Source organism: Mizuhopecten yessoensis, unplaced genomic scaffold (genome assembly GCF_002113885.1).
Source record: "Mizuhopecten yessoensis strain PY_sf001 unplaced genomic scaffold, ASM211388v2 scaffold716339, whole genome shotgun sequence".
NCBI lineage: Eukaryota > Metazoa > Mollusca > Bivalvia > Pectinida > Pectinidae > Mizuhopecten > Mizuhopecten yessoensis.
Genome location: NW_018480067.1, coordinates 186,491 through 205,849, shown reverse-complemented (window position 1 = coordinate 205,849; position 19,359 = coordinate 186,491). Strand labels below are relative to the sequence as shown.

General features: G+C 36.4%; 1 protein-coding gene across 4 annotated transcripts in view; it reads left to right on the top strand.

The window, feature by feature from the left end:
- Positions 1-19,359, top strand: part of LOC110443309 — a 365,314-nt gene that overhangs the window by 302,897 nt on the left and 43,058 nt on the right. For all 4 annotated transcript variants that reach the window (XM_021487458.1, XM_021487457.1, XM_021487459.1 and 1 more), the window contains 2 exons: positions 4,377-4,546; positions 6,906-7,006. In XM_021487458.1, coding sequence (XP_021343133.1) covers positions 4,377-4,546; positions 6,906-7,006 — 271 coding nt within the window. The remainder of the gene's footprint in view (positions 1-4,376; positions 4,547-6,905; positions 7,007-19,359) is intronic.

Here is a 19,359-nt window from a genome sequence, read left to right as displayed (position 1 = left end):
TTACTGGTTGTCATTGACTATTGGCTATCTACTATAGACTATAACCAGTATGTAACCCAGACTGGACAAATGTTACTTGCTGTCAGTGACTCTATTGGCTATCTACGATAGACTATATTCAGTATGTGACTCAGACTGGACAACTGTTACTGGCTGTCATTGACTATTGGCTGTCTACTATAGACTATAACAGTATGTGACTCAGACTGGACAAATGTTACTGGTTGTCAGTGACTCTATTGGCTATCTACTATAGACTATAATCAGTATGTAACCCAGACTGGACAAATGTTACTTGCTGTCAGTGACTCTATTGGCTATCTAATATAGACTATATTCAGTATGTGACTCAGACTGGACCAATCTTACTGGCTGTCAGTGACTCTATTGGATATCTACTATAGACTATATTCAGTATGGGACTCAGACTGGACAAATCTTACTGGCTGTCAGCTGTGACGCTATTGGCTGTCTACTATAGACTATAATAGGATGGGACTCAGACTGGGCAAATCTTACTGGCTGTCAGTGACTCTATTGGCTGTCTACTATAGACTATATTAAGTTTGTGACCGACTTGTGGACAAATCTTACTGGCTGTCAGTGACTATGGGCTGTCTACTATAGACTATATTCGGTATGTGACCGACTTGTGGACAAATCTTATTGGCTGTCAGTGACTATGGGCTGTCTACTATAGACTATATTCCGTATGTGACCGACTTGTGGACAAATCTTACTGGCTGTCAGTGACTATGGGCTATTTTCCTTGTTTGTAAATAGTATAAAGTATGTTATATTACTGACTGTCAGTGATGCTATGGTTTGTCTCGAGTGGACAAATCTTACTGACTCTCAGTGACACTAGATCCAATATGGGCTATTCCCTTGTGACATTATACAGTATAGATATATTACTGTCAGTGATGCTATGGTTTGTGTCTGGTTTACCTGCATTCCTAGCCTTTTTCGAGGCTATTGGTTTCTTGTATTTTAAAGCTTTAATCAGAAAAGAAGAAAATTATCAGAATGAATATTGAGAATTGTGTAGGCAGGTTGCTTTATGTAATGAAAATTATATGTTTAAGGGGGTAAAAGCGCTAATCATGCGATTCCTAATTACAGGAAGTTGATGTTTCAGGTGGTTCAATGAGATGAAAAGGCCAATGATATCCTATAATAAAACAAACAATAGCAATTAAAATCAAAATAGCTTTAAGTGAATATGATTTTTGTAACTTTATGCACGTAATTAAAAAAAAATTATAAATAGTAATGGCTGACGTCAGTTGACGACTTCTTTTCTTTGATTTTATATATAATCGGAATTGACAGCTAGTGTTTATTTGATCTATTTAATGCACTAGATATTTTCATTACACCTCGAGGCTACTGTGGACAAGGGCAGGTAGAGGTCACAGCTGTAACCTGTAAAATGTTGCATCAGAATCGTGTTACTTTGATAATTTAATATATGGAGCAAGATTTAATGATGACATCTCAGTCATGTTTCCTATCATGGCTGCGGAATGGAATTATGTTTTCATGTGTTATTTAAGAAAATGTAAACTGTTGTTTTTATATTATTAAGAATTTTATGACGACGAGGGATAAGAAAATGTTGGATCAAAGAAATTAACAGTGGTCCAAGTTATTTATTTTGTGCAATTTTTTCTATATCGAGCGATACATCCCAACATGATACACTAAAAAAATAGATAATAATATCCTACCATATGTCAAAACAAGAGCTGCTTTTACTTAACTTAAATGACACATTGCAACATGAGTTGCAGTCATAATGTACTTTATTGTGTTTGCATACATGACTTAAGTGTTTACCTAGGGTTCGCTGGTGCCTTCTCTATTGAATTAAGCATTCACAGAGATTCGTTTGTGCTAAAAAAACACCTGTAAAGATGGCTTCAGAGTCAATATTATTCTTAAACAGCCTGATGATGCATACTTTTTCCTAAGTTCATTCATTTAACCCATTCACCCCTAAAGTCATATTTGAACCTTACCAATAAAATTATTGGGCAAGTCCAGTTTAAAGTTGTAGGGATGAATGAGTGAATGGAAAAAAATACGAAAAACACTTGAAATACTCACGTCGGTTATAATTATAACTGTAAATACGGACGTCTGTCGTTGAAAAACTCACGTCGGTTATAATTATAACTGTAAATACGGACGTCTGTCGTTACAACCAGTTATTGACGATGTCAGTGTATGTAATTGCTTAAATATCTCTCAAAAATTTACTGAGATGCAACAAACAAAAGGTGTGTCACTATTTTGATGTTTCTTTCACAATTTCAATTCTCAAATTACCCAAAACCAAAAAAACAAACCTAAAAACTGATCTTGAATACAAAAATAAAATATCATAATGACCCTCAAGAGAACAAAACATGTTGTATAAGATTGTTTTTTTACCTTAATTGGTTTGAGCCGGAATATAGTATGGCATTTGTGTTGTCTGTAGACAGTGGAAACTTGATTTGTGGAGCAGGTGCATGTTTGATTTTTCTATGACAGTTTGTTTTAATGGAATGTGGTTGACATTCACAATGATGCGTTTTCCTGGAAGTCTTCAAGACTATTGTCATACATATGGAGTTATTTATGTTCGATTATTTGGTACAAAACCAAACGCAACCATTTCAAAAGGTTCCCTAGCCAAGATGTATATGTCGGGTAAAGCGGCACCTACAAGCATTGTATGTGGAGCCTCGCTATGTTAGGCAATGAATAATTAAAGAATGTATGTTACAAAAACTTGGGACTAATTACTGTGAAGACGTCACTGGTGGGCTAAGCTTCGCTGGAATGTTGTAGTTATGTAATATAAATGTGTTTCTCGGTTTTGATGAAGGCTGGTTAACCCCCATTGGTGTACTTGTCTTCTAAGCTCATAGGCCTTGTCACGACAGAAGATTGATTTCTTTTAATTCACGTACTGACAATGGTTATAGTACCAAATATACAATTAACAACTGAAGCTGAGGTGGATATGAATGTTTGATAATCGTAACAAAATTGTATTAACCAACATAAAAGAAAGAAGAAAACTTGTATATCTACCTGATTCAAAACCTGCTGGTTTTTGGCAAGGATGAAAATATGCAATTAACAACTGAAACTAAGGTGGATATGAATGTTTGATATCCATATCAAAATTGTATTAACCAAGATAAAGGAAAGAATAAAACCCGCTTCGTAATCTGCTGGCTATCCGTTTTCGTCCGTCGTCGTCCGTCGTCCGTTAACATTTTACATTTCAAACTTAAAGTCAAGTTCTGCTGGGCTGATTGAACTGAAAGTTGATAGGAATGATCGCCTCATGGTCCTGACAAAGTGTTGTTATTTTTCGGGTCGATCAGAAATCCAATATGGCCGCCACGGCCGCCATTTTGAAAACCTATTTCAAACTTAAAGTCAAGTTCTGCTGGACCGATTCAACTGAAAGTTGGTAGGAATGATCGTCTCATGGTCCTGACAAAGTGTTGTTATTTTTCGGGTCTATCAGAAATCCAATATGGCCGCCACAGCCACCATTTTGAAAACCTATTTCAAACTTAAAGTCAAGTTCTGCTAGGCCGATTGAACTGAAACTTTGTAGGAATGATCATGGTCCTGACAAAGTGTTGTTATTTTTCGGGTCTATCAGAAATCCAATATGGCCGCCACAGCCACCATTTTGAAAACCTATTTCAAACTTAAAGTCAAGTTCTGCTAGGCCGATTGAACTGAAACTTTGTAGGAATGATCATGGTCCTGACAAAGTGTTGTTATTTTTCGGGTCTATCAGAAATCCAATATGGCCGCCACAGCCACCATTTTGAAAACCTATTTCAAACTTAAAGTCAAGTTCTGCTAGGCCGATTGAACTGAAACTTTGTAGGAATGATCATGGTCCTGACAAAGTGTTGTTATTTTTCGGGTCTATCAGAAATCCAATATGGCCGCCACAGCCACCATTTTGAAAACCTATTTCAAACTTAAAGTCAAGTTCTGCTAGGCCGATTGAACTGAAACTTTGTAGGAATGATCATGGTCCTGACAAAGTGTTGTCATTTTTCGGGTCAATCAGAAATACAATTTGGCTGCCATGGCCGCTATTTTGCTACTAAGTTCTAATAGGCTGATCTCACTTAAAATTGGTCTAGGAATGATCAGCTCATGGTCCTGACAAAGTTAAGTTAACATTATACTATTTTTTACTCAAATTGGTACATACTTCAACAACAAAAATAAATACTATAGACTCAGGTGACCGTTAAGGCCCATGGGCCTCTTGTTTGCATTGATTTTAGTAAAAATAAGAATGGTAGTTTTGCAAATAAAATTAATCATTTGAATTTTACTTCCAGGAGGAGGCAACTTTGTCAGAGTTGGTGGTACAACATCGGTTGGAGAGAACCGTGATGAACCTTCATCAGTTCAATGTGAGCAAGGGACGACAACGCCAGTCCCTGAACATTGTCTTCACGCTGACCCCAGCCTTCGAGGAACGCCTCTTCCCTATTGCCTTGATGATTGGGTGAGATTTTTCAGTATTGTCCGATACATATTACATCATGTGAATTTTTATCAGTTTAACAGACACTCTTTGAGACATTTTAAAATGTTGTTTTACAATAGACTAATTTGTATAGAAAGTCTCTTTGATGTTTTTCTACCTTTTCTTAATTGTGTAAAAAGATTATGCATTTTTCCAAATATACTGTATATAAACAATATGTGTGATTCTCTGCATTGCTTACAAGCTATTTTTGCTTGTTACAGAATGATGACATATACATATATTCATGTGGTCATAAAATATTTCTAGACAAAAAGTTTGTGGTTTTTGGACATTGTGTGTAAGATGATTGGGCATTTGGTGCTTATGACAAATGAGCCTGCATGTTGTTTTGTAACAGTGTGTTTTAGTCTCCCACTTGTGCTAACCGACGGGAATTTCAGGTTTTTACCATGTCTGTCAGTCAGTCATATTGTCCGTGATGTATCTCATATACTCTGTCATTTACGATTACTAAATTGGCATGAGAGTACCCGACTTGAGACGATGGAGTATGGTGTACTGAATTGGCTCAGATGTCCCACTATACAGAGTTAGATGCCCCACTATACAGAGTTAAGGCTCAAAGTTTATCCAGAGATGTGGGACTGGATTACTTGTTATACTTTCGCCTTGTTTGAATATTTCTGAAAAGAGAAGCACAGTACTCCAAAAGTTGTTTGCACTATCCATGCGTATACCAGTGAAAGGATAGTTGGACTGCAGAGGTTTCCAAAACTTCCCAGACTCAACCAGATACGTGGTCTCTATTCTTGTAACGACAGGTGTGCCTGAAATTTTCGCTCAAACCTGTCAAATTTCTAAGGTGAGCAAAGTTTCAGGTGTGTCTGTCTTGCAAATAACACAGTGACTGACCCTGGTTTCAACATTATGTGGAAATTGTTATTATTTTAATATGTATATGAGCAAAGGTGCAATGGCATCAATTTGCTATATATACTATTGGCAGTTGTGTGGAATAAGAAGTTGTATTGATATTAACCAAGGCCATTGTTTGATTTCTGTATTTTGTTCGTAATATTGATTTGTAATTTAGATGAAAAATGTATCGTATTATATACCCCAGTGGTATGTTTTGCCTTTATTTCTACTGTTGGTGAAGACACATTCTATTGCGTTTTGTCAGGGAATTGTTTCACTTCCAGTAATATCAAAATAGCATTAAGATCTAAATATATATTTAAGGGTCTCCTTGATCAGTCTCACTGCAGGAAAAACACAAGAGAATTCCAATGTGTTTTTTCAGTAACCTAGCTTCCTTTAATTTTGATTCGGATATAACTTCTGTTGACTAGGTGGTTCAGTTGGTTAGGTAGTATAACAATCTCAGGTGCAGGATTCAAATCTGGTCTAGCCCCGTTAAATTAATACACTAAAAACAAGATATAATTTGATAATTCCATCTTCATTTTGTCTTTCACAAAAGTCACACAAATAATGTTTTCTTTTCAGAAAATGTTTATCAAAGCAATAGTCATGCCGGGGAAACCAGTTTTGATGGCTTAGTTACAGTATGTTAACTCATTCACCCCTGAAGACACTTCTGAACTCATCCAAATCAATGGTTGGAATAGTTCGTTAAGAAATTTCAGGGGTGAATGAGTTAAAGTTGTAAAGGGATCCTTTAGCATAAAAAATTATCTGTGTCCCTATAAAGTGTTTTAACATGAAATAAAAGATGTTATTTTCTTGTTCAGAATTTAATCTGTATGTGTTCAATGTCCCAATTGTTAACATTAACACAAAGGAAAAGACTGAAACAGTTGTGTTTTCCGTGTGGGTTTTGAATTGTAAATACGTGATACGAGTGTGCTGAGTGCTTCACTTTGAACCTAGAGTCACTTTAAATGCCATCATTTGATAAAAAGATTGGTGAAAGTTTGGAATTTTTCCACATATTGATAGTAAACTGTTACTGGTGTATCTTGCCCTGCAAGATTACAAAACAATCTAGTTCTGTAAAGGACAGAGGGGGAACAAAACCAAGCCACGTTACAGCCCTGCACCAATTCACCCTTGGTAGTTCCGCCATAAACATGGGAAACTCTAAGCTACTGAAGGGCGCTATGACCTAACTTGAATGTTTATTGGAAAGTTTACACTTGAAGAAGATATAAGTCAGTGAGAAATCCTTTGTGTATACAGTAGCTAGATAAAACAGGCAAAGACCTGGGAGTCCGTTATCCGATCTCGCTTGATTGTCTGACATGCTAAAAAAAAAAAAAAGTTTAAACACCATCAACGGTGAGTCACTGTTAAAAAGAAGGAAAAGAAATCTATACACAAGACTAATATAGACTCTGAATGTAAATTGCAGGTTCCAAGACCCGCCCACCCCAGACAAATACCTGCTGAGGCGTGAATTTGATGTGACAACCTTACAGGGCAAGCTCTTCCTGCCTGCTAGCTACTTTAATGGTGAGTTGGTTGGAATAGTGTCTTTCAAGTCTATTGTCATTGTGATTTAAAAAACAAAACAAAAAGGTTGCCCAATTTTGAAAACACATCTTATTTCATTTTGTAAGAATTTCATCAATAAAATGTCTTTGGCAAGAAACCTACATTAAGAAATGTGATACACTGTCCACAATGCAGCAAAAATAACAATTTAGAATTTCTTGAATGGTTTTAAGTCTGTATTTTGGGTTGGTATTATATTTACACAAAAAGAAGTAATGTGAGATTCAGTAATAGGTATCAATGTAAGAATTGAGCATATTGATTAAACTTATATGCAGGAATGGTAAGGAAGCATTCATAAGACCACCATATAAGTAAGGTTAGCACACATTTAATGAGTAAGATCAGAGCTCAAATTGTTAAGTTTTTAACTCATTCACCCCTGAAAACACATTTGAACTCTTCCAATTCAAAGGTTGGAATAGTTCATTATGAAATTTCAGGGGTGAATGAGTTAATGCGAGTATAATAAGGTCAAAGCTTATTCATTGGAAAATGTCAGAGTTTACATCATAGCTGGACGTATTTAATTTGATCCCGAGGCATCATGTCAATATTTGTATCCATAAATCAGAACATATTGGCTCTGAATTGTCCATAAACAATAGGAGGCTGAGGTTAGTGATTCCATGTAGTGACGCCTCTATGTAACAGTGTGGCCGTTAATGAAAATCTTCCATGTCAGCTGGCCATTAATTCAACATGGCCATGCTCACATAACCCTATGAGGAGTCCTGCCATTAGCGTGTACATGTCTGTGGGTCATATATGTAGACGGAAAGAGAATCTTGATATGTAGACAGTAAGCGATACAATGGACCGACCAGGAAATGGAAGGTCTCCTGTGGGAACTGAGAGGTGATCCAGTTAAAATCTGGGCCATAGTCAAATTAAATTCATGATGTCATCTTGGCAAATTCTCTTTTATATTGAAAGTTGCTATCGTATGACGCATAGAAATCAAATAACCTTATTTACTTTCCGTCCAGACATCATGTGAGACACAGACGTCATGTGATCCACGAAGAATTGGAAAATAAATGGAAAATTAACACACAAACAAATCCTTTGTAAAACTCCTTCTTCGCTGTACAGTCTGTTAATTTTGTTTTGATGGTAAATTTTGTCTGCAGGAGAATGCGGTTCAACACTTTCACCGTTCTAACTACGTTTAAACTACAGACTATTCATACACTGGGGTTGTTCTGTCAAGGGAGACTGGAGCTGGTAACAATGTCACTGCAGCAGTGATCCAAAACTGTATCTATAATGGGAATTGTTTTCACAAGACTATTTAGTTGATCCATTATTTCATTACTAATCATCAATGGGAATGTTTAATTGAAAAGCAATCATTTCTTGATTAGATTTATCACCTCAGAGAATTATGAGACCAATTAGACTACGCGTTCATATTCATGTTTTTGAGCACAAAACACAGCTTAATAATTTTATTGTAAAAATAAAGCCAAAATGATTTTTCTTCAGCCTTGATTGTAATCATTTGATGTTGTCCCAAATGCGCCAGTCTGCCCAGCTGTTCTATCGGGTACCATTTATGCGCTGGCATATGGTGGAACTACTTAGGGGCCGCAGTGGCTGAGTGATTAAAACGATTGACATTCTACTACCACTGGCCCTGCACCACTGGGTCGCTAGTTTGAGGCTTACGTGGAGCAGTCACCAGGTACTGGCTGCAGGTCGGTGTTTTTTCTCCAGGTATTCATTTAGTTTTCCTCCACCATCAAAACCTGGCTCATCCTTAAATGAGCATGGTTTTTAATAGGACGTAAAACACAAACAAACAAACAAATCCAACAACTTAAAATGGAGGGTAATATTGATATTCATTTGTTTAAAAAAATAATTGCATCAGGCCATTTTTTATGCAAGGTCGAAGGTCATCGAGTACAAAGCCATGTATAATGATAGCGCCAAATACATTGTATGGTAACAATATGTGTTGACTTACCTTGTTATACCTTTAAGGCATTACCACATACAAATACTGTCAGTTTAGAGGTTCAATGTCCAGTCTGTTTTATTGATTGTACTGATTGGTGCCATGCCAAATTTAAACCCTATTAATTGTTGCCATGCCAGATTTAAACCCTATTACAAGGTGTTCAGGGAATTCACACGATTTTGTCGCTGAAATTTTAAAAGTTTTTTTTTTTTTTTTTTTACATTACCTTTTCCACATTAATACTTAGTTATTTTCAAAGGTCAGAAAATTAAAAGTGGAAAACTAGGTAAATCTGTAGGGAAATATCTGGGATGCTCAAAGGACACGTAAATCTGTAGGGAAATATTGTGGATGCTCAAAGGACACGTTAATAATGTGTGCATCTGTTCAGCTGCTTTGTTAATGTGATTTATAAGATGCATAATGTCTCTTGTTTTTGTGAATAGGATGAATGGACTAACATTGCATGGAACACGTTTTGTGCATCTTGCATGTCGACTTCTTGTAGTACGGACAAAAACGTTTTAGCCACGGTCCAAAAGGAGTCTGCCAGAGATAACGGCACCCATGACATCACATCAAGGGATAGTCGGAGTGACGGGCCAGACTTGCGACACGCTCCACCAGTTCAATTTTTATAAAAATCGACAGACCAACCTCACCATTATTAATTAGAAACCTGTTGGATCAAGCCTATGATTAGCTCTTTTTTATGTATAATGAAACATGCGCCTGGATCCCTTGTGATGTCATCACAGACTTTTTATCTCCAGCATTGACTCTTCTAGGGGGTCAACCAGATCATTTAAATTTAAGGCAGCCCGTTTGCTACGAATTATTAATTTTTGACTGTTGAAGATCACAAGATGAAACACCAGGAAGAAAAAAATGCATGAAAACAAATTGCCATTGATAAGACGGTCGTACAGGTGCTCCCCACCTCGATAAACAAAAGTGTCTTCCACACGCTATGCTTGCTCATGCTCGAGACACGGGCTACAACAAAAGGACATACATGTTCAGTGTAACGTAATGTGATACCAACTACTTTCTACTTCCATAAAACTTGTCACATTTTTGGAGTATTGCATTTAGCCAAGGACATGTTTCTTGCTGCAATTGAGACAAGTTCAAATACCCATACATAAGGTAAGTACAAATCCAGGTAAGTTCAGAAAGTATTTATAGGTAAAGAATGTATAGACTCTCTCAGAATGTAACCATATACAGCTTTACAAAATAAACAATAATCAAAGTCAGTTTTTCAGATAGTGAAATTATTCCAACTCTTTTAATTACTAATTATAGGCCTCGTTAAAAGTTTAATCATCATGTGAAAGGTCAAGGTCACATTTAAAAAAATGATACATATTCAAAAGTTCAAGGATTAATAAATAATTAGCAAGGTTGTCTTGTAATGAAAGGATCAAGGTCAAATAAAGGTAATCAAATTTTAAATATGGAATAAAGTTAACCCTAGAATCCTTCCATTTTTTAGCAAATCTGTCTATTCTGAGATCAATTTCACACCATTTACTGCTTCAATTCAAATTCCCATTATTGGTAAAATATTAGTCTGGTCATACCGGGGGAGAGTCGTCGATGTTCTGATCGCTGTGACATTTAACGCCACACAGATTCCTTAACACCATCAGACTGATAACGTCCGCCTTGTCAGGAATTATTCCCCTTGACGCTTTCCAAATGGCGACCAATTTAATCTCCTGCAAAAAAATTGCTGTCTGTCGAATACAAAATAAGTTTGACCTTTTGTACATACATGGGAAGTGTTTTGTAGCATAACACAAGGCATTAATGGAGACTTCGTGAGCCAACTCCAACAATCCTGCTTTCCCTGCAAAGGTCAATAGCTCTGTCTATATATCAATCATTGGGACAATCCACTATCTAAATAAAGGAATGTCAGGAGGGAATAAAATTAAGTGCAGAATTTTGATTCAAAAACAATTTTCTATTAGACAAGAGGCAAACTGATATTTAATGTGTAACCATTTCAGGGGAAACAGATTTAGGTTTTTAATAAAGTGTAAATTTTCATCAAAATTCATGCGCTGTCAGCGATTTTATATTTACGAAACACAATCATACATTAAATAAATATATTTTATTATGACTGTAAACAAAATCATTGAGCTATATTGTTTACACACTAATAATCCATACATCATATTTATCATTCTTTGTGTTGTTGTTTAGTTATAAATGCATTTTCCGGCATGTTTGTTATATTTGTTGAATTAAATGAGATTGTTTTTCATTAAAGCGTACTAAACATGAATGATGCCTTGTTTTAGTTGTTTGTTGAATTGTATATGTATTGCATGGAGTTAAGCAAAAAACGTGTTTACATCCTGTTGTTCATAGCTTGCTTTTGCTAATTAAATACATCAATTGTAATTAATGATTTAAGTTTGCTATTATAAAAAAAAGATTAAATTCATCACTTTTATTGCATATTATTGAATTTAGATAAAACATCTGAAAATGAAACCTCTAAAAACATGAACGCTATGTGGATATTGTATACATTGGAAATTCTCCTTATAATGAGGGTTATAAGGTATGATTAGCAATTGCAAGCCTTTGAACAACTAGGCCCAAGAATGTGATGCAACATCAGCTCCTAGCAATCGGTCACAAGCTGATTGGTCAAACTTTCAAAGAATCGTTAAATTGTTTACAGTGGACAAATTGAATCGTTCTGCCAAATAAATAAACAAGTGACTTACCTGTATAATTCCCTATTGGCATACCTGTTTAAGCAATGAAACAACATCTTTAACAAAACCAACCCACTTTAGAAGCTGGCAGCATTTCATGTATAAACAGTTTTGATAAAATCAGAATAGTGATGGTGACTTTGTACTGGAAATGACGTGGCATTACCTGCATGTTAAACCATCACAAGATGACATGACAACGAAGAAGCAGGAAATGGCCCAAGATTATTGAGGGACAGACAAGTTGGTCTTAATAGGAAAAAACAAGTTATCAGCATTTAATGAAATACATGTCCAACGTACGTCACTTGGTATTTCTCAGGACATACTGTCCCAGATGTATCAAGTTTTCCTAGATGAAAAACGTGTTCCGTTGAAATTTCAAATTTATTCTAATTTTACAGATCTATATTTATTAGAAATATCTGAGTATTTCTGAATATCAACTGAGGACCAAGTTTGGATTCACAGAACATGTGTATTTTAAGTCAGATTCAATAATTGTAAAAATATCAATTAATAAATTGAATACGACATTAAAGCTATGAAACTTGATACATAAGCCTGATGTCTGGAAGCTTTTAAGAACAGTTTGTTTCTAATCGTCGGCATGGTTACCTACAGTATTTGTAATTAAATAGTACTGTAAAAGTGGAAATCCTTTTGTGTGGAACTGTTCTCATTGTGGCTCTTGTAAACTGATACAGGAATAGAAATGTTCACGTCTGAAATTGTTTTGAAAGCTTATATATTTTTATTATCACTAATTTATTCAATGTGAAAAATGAGAGCATTTCCACACCACAAAAATGTCCACTTGTACAGTAAGTTAAATTCCTACAAGACAAAATTATTGACAAGACAATCACTCGAGATTGACATTGGTTTGACATTGACCTTGACAACATGATAACTTTACGGCGAACAGGATGCAATAATTAACATGTTGATAGCGCCTAGAAAACAGGATGTAAACAGAGTCCGGATCATATACATAATATATAGCACTTGATCGGACTAATGTCCTAAAAACAATGGGACCACGCACGCCACCTGGATCATGTATAACAGTGAGACTCTATGACCAAACCCCTTTTGTTGGCCATTTAACAAAAATAAACTTTCAGCGAAACTTTTCTCTAATGAAGTCATCTGAAGGTGTCAGAGACATCAATGCGAAATCAGATATCGTGATTTTTTTTCTGTGTTTGCCAGAACAGCCCAGGTGATTTTCAGATTGATTTACTGTCAACTTATCTCTGTTGAATCAGCTTTTTATCTCGCCACAAAAATAATTAAGAGATCTTCTAGTCATTCTTAGGTGATACCTTTCATGTTGTTTACAACTTTGTTTCATTATCCTGGGAGATGTTTGTCAGTTGAACTTTCACCTTTTTGCACTAACAAGGTTGAGGTCAAATATCCCACCTAAAGATTTACACAATTTACTGTATAAGGTATTTCCATTGTGAATTAAGGCTGACATCTACTTTTGAATATAGATTTAACAATGAAAGGGAGAACATCATCACTTCCTAGCTGGATTTGGATCAGGCTGAACTCATTCACCCCTGAAGACACATTTGAACTATTCCAATTCAAAGGATGATATAGTTCATTTTGAAATTTCAGGGGTGAATGAGTTAAATAAAAATTTAGTGTATTTGGCGTAATGCGACCGACCAAGGATAAATGGCCCAACTGCCAAAAAAACTCTACCAATTAAGGTACTTATATTTCATTAAAACGCCATTTTACACATAAAACTTTTAAGAGATCATAGAATATTTAGGGTACTTCCTGACATTACATACATCACATTACACACAGAACAAAAACATGATTTAAATACAGACAGACACCAGGATTTTTTTGTGACGCGTGTTTAGATTGGATACTTCAATAGAGTTGTTAACAATCGTGTTAAGCTCCTCCCATCGCATCTAAGTCACGCTCCATTTCTAACCAAAACAACATGGCGTCAAGCTCGCCTCTTAGCGAAATCCCGCTGTTAAGGCTAGCAAGCAACAGAACAGAAAGGACAGATGAAATGTATTTGCTGAATAAATTAAAAATTAAAAATTAAACATTCCTTGTCCATACCTCCATTTATTATTGAAACCATCCATGTAAATGCATCTGGTTAGATCTGAAATCAAATGAAACATTTTACATGTGTCGTATGAATTGACACAAAACTAAATCTATACAAATGATTACCGATTTTGTCGATACGCACAGATTGACATGCATACTGACATGGAAATGTAAGAATTTGGTCCATATTAATCCAAACGTGTCATATAAACTGGTGACAAGACGTTCACGGACAATCCAAATATTCCGCTTTGTAAACATACAGATCGGGCGCTCGCCAGTATAGGCGGGGCCAAATGACAGACTTTTGAAAGCTTCTTTCTGATTGGTCAGTCTGCTGCAGGATGACACGTCGCCAACACAGGTCACATGAGTACTTTAATACTTACTTGTAACAAGGATATACAATGTTTCTAAACATATAAGTTAGAATGGGGATAGTACGTTGTTTTTCGTGTCAAGACTGGCGATTAGAATGAGACCTATCGATCTCGAGTTCAAACCAAATTTCATGTTCTAATCACCAGTATAGCCACTCAAAACAATGTACTATTCCCTAAACAGACAACAGGAATTTGAAGACACATAAAGGATCTTGAGGGAACCAGAAGATGTTCTGGGAGTATTTTACCTGCACCTCATGTGGTACCTTGCCCCAACCACGAAGTATTCCTGGAGCATTGTTTCCTGCATCACATTTAATTTAACGAGCATTGTTAATTTTATTTATCCTTTTGTTATTATAATCATAAAATCTGTCTTGTTATAAATATTAAGATTGGTATGATATAATTCTTCGTGCGATTAGCTTAAATGATATCTCGCCAGGGCATTTCCACCACAGATTAAAAGTACACTAGACATTAGAAAACAATGTCACGGTTATATAAGCAGGTCCTCCGCTGCAGTAATTGGAGATCTTCATGAAGAACAATTACATAGCAGAGAGTCCATATGCATTGATGTCAAATTGTAATGTACACATAAAAGCAAATATTTTATTTCCCCGAAGCATGCAATTGATGTAAAAACTGTACAGTTGAGTATACTCTCTAGTTTCTCAGTTGGGGGGATTGGGAACAAATCATCCTACCAGGTTTGCAATTATCATCTTAGTTTGGTGCGTTTGCCAAATTCTCCCATGAAACCAGAAGGAAATTTGATAAAAAATTTGGTTGAAAAAATCCTTTGCTGACAATAAGTAAGAATTCTCCCACGTTGTCAACAATAATAGCATACAAAAGAAATGGCTGTGAAGCTGTAACTAAGAGAACTAATAAAATTCTATGGAGATTTTCAATAATCCAACATTTCAAAACTGAAAAACCTAATTGCCATCATATTCATCCTAAAATAAGCCACCATAAGGAGCAACAAAATCCAGGGCTGGAAAATAAGGGTAGCCAGGCCTAGTAAATAATGGTAGCAAGGAGCAACACAATCCAGGGCTGGAAAATAAGGGAAGCCAGGGCTGTAAAATAAGGGTAGCAAGGAGCAACACAATCCAGGGCTAGAAAATAAGGGTAGCAAGGAGCAACACAATCCAGGGCTGGAAAATAAGGGTAGCAAGGAGCAACACAATCCAGGGCTGGAAAATGAGGGTAGCAAGGGCTAGAAAATAAGGTTAGCATGCAAGGAGCAACACAATCCATGGCTGGAAAATAAGGGTAGCAAGGAGCAACACAATCCAGGGCTGGAAAATGAGGGTAGCCAGGGCTAGAAAATAAGGGTAGCAAGGATCAACACAATCCAGGGCTGGAAAATAAGGGTAGCCAGGGCTAGAAAACAAGGGTAGCAAGGAGCAACACAATCCAGGGCTGGAAAATAATGGTAGCAAGGAGCAACACAATCCAGGGCTGGAAAATAAGGGTAGCATGCAAGGAGCAACACAATCCAGGGCTGGACAATAAGGGTAGCAAGGAGCAACACAATCCAGGGCTGAAAAATAAGGGTAGCCAGGGCTAGAAAACAAGGGTAGCAAGGAGCAACACAATCCAGGGCTGGAAAATATGGGTAGCAAGGAGCAACACAATCCAGGGCTGGAAAATAAGGGTAGCCAGATCTAGATTGTCTGAGACTAGTGTTACCTCCAGCTGGACTAGTGGTTCTAAAAACTGCTAAGCCCGATTAACTTTTCAATACTTAAAATATTAATTATCATGTTTGCATGATATTAGGTTTGTGGAATTTGCACACGGGGTAGTAAAATTTGAACCTACAAGTCCAACTGACTAATATATTTTAAAAATAATTTCTAGCCATGCAATCTCTGACTCAAAATAAGGGTTGGGCTTATTCTAAAACAGTTATCTACATGTAGCATTTTTTGGGTATTTCTACTGAACTGTGATAGATATAGGTGGGCTTATTTACCAGGCATGGGCTTATTCCAGCTGAGTTAATACAGTGTTAATAACATGCTGAAGTTACTGCATGTGTTCTCAACAATTGTATTCCGTCTTTGCGTATTGCAGAGTTATCTTCTCTTGTGAGCAGGTATTGATTGTTACGTCATTGGTTAGTGTGAGAAAATTACGTTGTTTCCTCAAAAACTGATGACGTTACTCTCACAAACCAATGACGTGACAATCAATACCTGCTCACAAGAGCAGATAACTCTGCAATACGAAAAGACAGAATACATAAGTACAGGTAGATGTAGATACATATTGTGACTGCTTATTTTAGACCACCTGTGATAAATTTACACTTAATAGTGATATATTAGTTTTGCTGCATATTTGACAACATGTGACTAACCAGGTACATTTGTATTAACACTGATTGTGACATGAAACATGTCTTTTGGTATTTGCCACTTCACTATTAATTTTATTAGCTCATTATTAACTTCCTTCAGTAATCAAAATGACTAGGATGATGATTTTTGGCCAGTAGCTTGCTGGGATCAAGGGCTACCAAGTTTGTTCGAATGAATGACCTTGACCTCCTTTCAAGGTCACAGGGGTCAAATATGTTAAAATATTCAAACAACTTCTTCTCAATAACCAAAAGGCCCAGGATACTGATATTAGGCCTGTAGCATGTTGGGATGAAGGGCTACCAAGTTTGTTCAAATGAATGACCTTGACCCATTTTTAAGGTCACTGGGGTCAGATGTCTTAAAATCGTAAAACAACTTCTTCTCAATAACAAAAATGCCCAAGGTACTGATATTGGGCCTGTATGTAGCATGCTGGGATTAAGGACTACCAAGTTTGTTCTAATGAATGACCTCGACCAACTTTCAATGTCACAGGGGTCAAATAGCGTAAAATCTTCAAACAACTTCTTCTCAATAACCAAAAGGCCCAGGGTACTGATATTGGGCCTGTAGCATGCTGGGATAAAGGACTACCAAGTTAGTTCAAATGAATGACCTTGATCCACTTTCAACCTAATGTCCTTCTTCGACATTCAAGGTCACAGGCATCATATGTTTAAATCTTTTAATAGATTCTTATGAATCAAACACTGATATTCTGCCTGTAGCTGTATTTTAGTCCACTTTTAAGATTACAAATGTGAGATTAATACCAGTTGAGCAATGCAGGCCCATTGGGCCTCTTGTTATAATTAATATAAAAATAAAAAATATCTCTACAATATTTTACTGTATTGCACTTGAAGTGCCTGTGAGCTTGTTATGGTGCATGTAGCACTGCTGCTCATTATGCTGTCCATCCACTTTTACTTTGAATAGGCTTCAAAAGAACTGAAAGACCTGGGGTCACCATATTTGGCTAATAGATTCCCCAAAAGAATCACATTAACCTACTTTAAAGGCCACAGGAGTCAAGTGATTTCTTTTCAAACAACTTCAAAAATCTGAGTTCTAGAGTCATGATGAATTCAGTATGTTATGAAGACCAGCCAGGCATACCTTTTTCAAATGTATTGTGTTGAGGCCAAAGGTCAAAATAGGCCATTATGGAAAAAACGTTTTTAAACATATTTTTATTTAACAAGGAACCTATGGTAATGATCCACAGCTATATACTTGTTCATTTGCCAAAATGTTCATTAACAATTTTACTGATTTTTACATGCTAGATCTTCAAAGGTGGTCCAGGTCATTTATCTGAACAAACTTATTATGAAGCATCCTTTGAAACAGGGAATCAACTTTTATATAAAGGAATGGGCCCCAGTTGGCCCCCTCCAGGGTGCTCCAAAGCGGGGCCTAAAACAGGAACATGGTTGCAATGTACACAGTATATATTTTAACAGGATTATTTTTCAGTAATTGTCTAAATATCAAGGAAGGCAATACAGTACCTCTGTTCCTTTTGATTTTATTCCTGCTCTTTGAATTTCTTTGTACAAAACTATATATAAAAATGTCTTTAAATTGATTCTTGTTCTATAAACGTATTTAAAACCCAGAATAAGTTACTTGTAATTGTAAGACTTATCGATATTCCACTAATCATATACACATCACAAAAAAGACATACAGTTCATATGTACATATAAGATACGGGTAGCGGTTACCATGACAACCAAGTAGAGAAAGCAGTTGAACTTTTGACCTGAGTATGTCTGATTCCCAGCTGTTTACACAGACTAACCTGATTTGTGGGACTGTAGGGGATGGGTTATTGGGGAACAACGCGCGCTCTCCTGTCAGTGGTGGTGGGCAGACCAGGCTTCTTTGCTAACTTAAGAAATTTGATTTTATGCCAAACGTATTTAAGAGTCGACCCAGTGAAGCCAACCTTCAGAATCATTGTTTGTTTGATACCAGAAACAATTCCCGTTATAACATTAGATCTGTTTCCTATTGGAGTCAGAATTAGATTTCACCTTTGCTACAACTTGCCTGACAAAGCGTATACACAGCTAAAGTGAAGCGGGGCAAAACCAATGTATGACTACAAGGTAGCGCCGACCCTAGATTCTACATGTACCGACCCTAGATTCTACATGTATTAGCCGTTAATCATGTAATTTTGCCCGTTTCCATCAAATGCGCTGTAGTTTTCCCTCCAAGAAATTGTAGATTTTTTTTTTATAAATTGAGTCCTGTCGGCCTTTATTCATCTTTCCATGGGGTACACCCACCATGAAAATATCGTACAAGTATTGCTGTAATGAACACGGACATTTTACCCCAAGATCGTTTGATAGAAAATTAATTTCAGAAAAAATCCCATTACGCTGCGAGTCCAGAGTTTTTGTCCTTTCTGACGTGTAATACACTGTGACATTATACTAGAGGCTCGGTAAGATGGATAATTAATTTGGATGAATTTGACATTTTATTAATGTTCAAATTGTAGGATACTGATTTCATCAATAATTCGCATTAAGTAACACTACGGTTAGCCATCATTGGGTTTACATAGATCAAAGAGATACAATATTGAATAAAAGCATGGAAAGAGGGAAAAAAACAATCACGACGTCAGATATTTACAGTGGTGGGCTAACACCATGTCGCAAATCATTCCCAGCATGCATAAAACATTTTTGTCCCTAACTAGGATTGATGGGGCTGGCTGGAT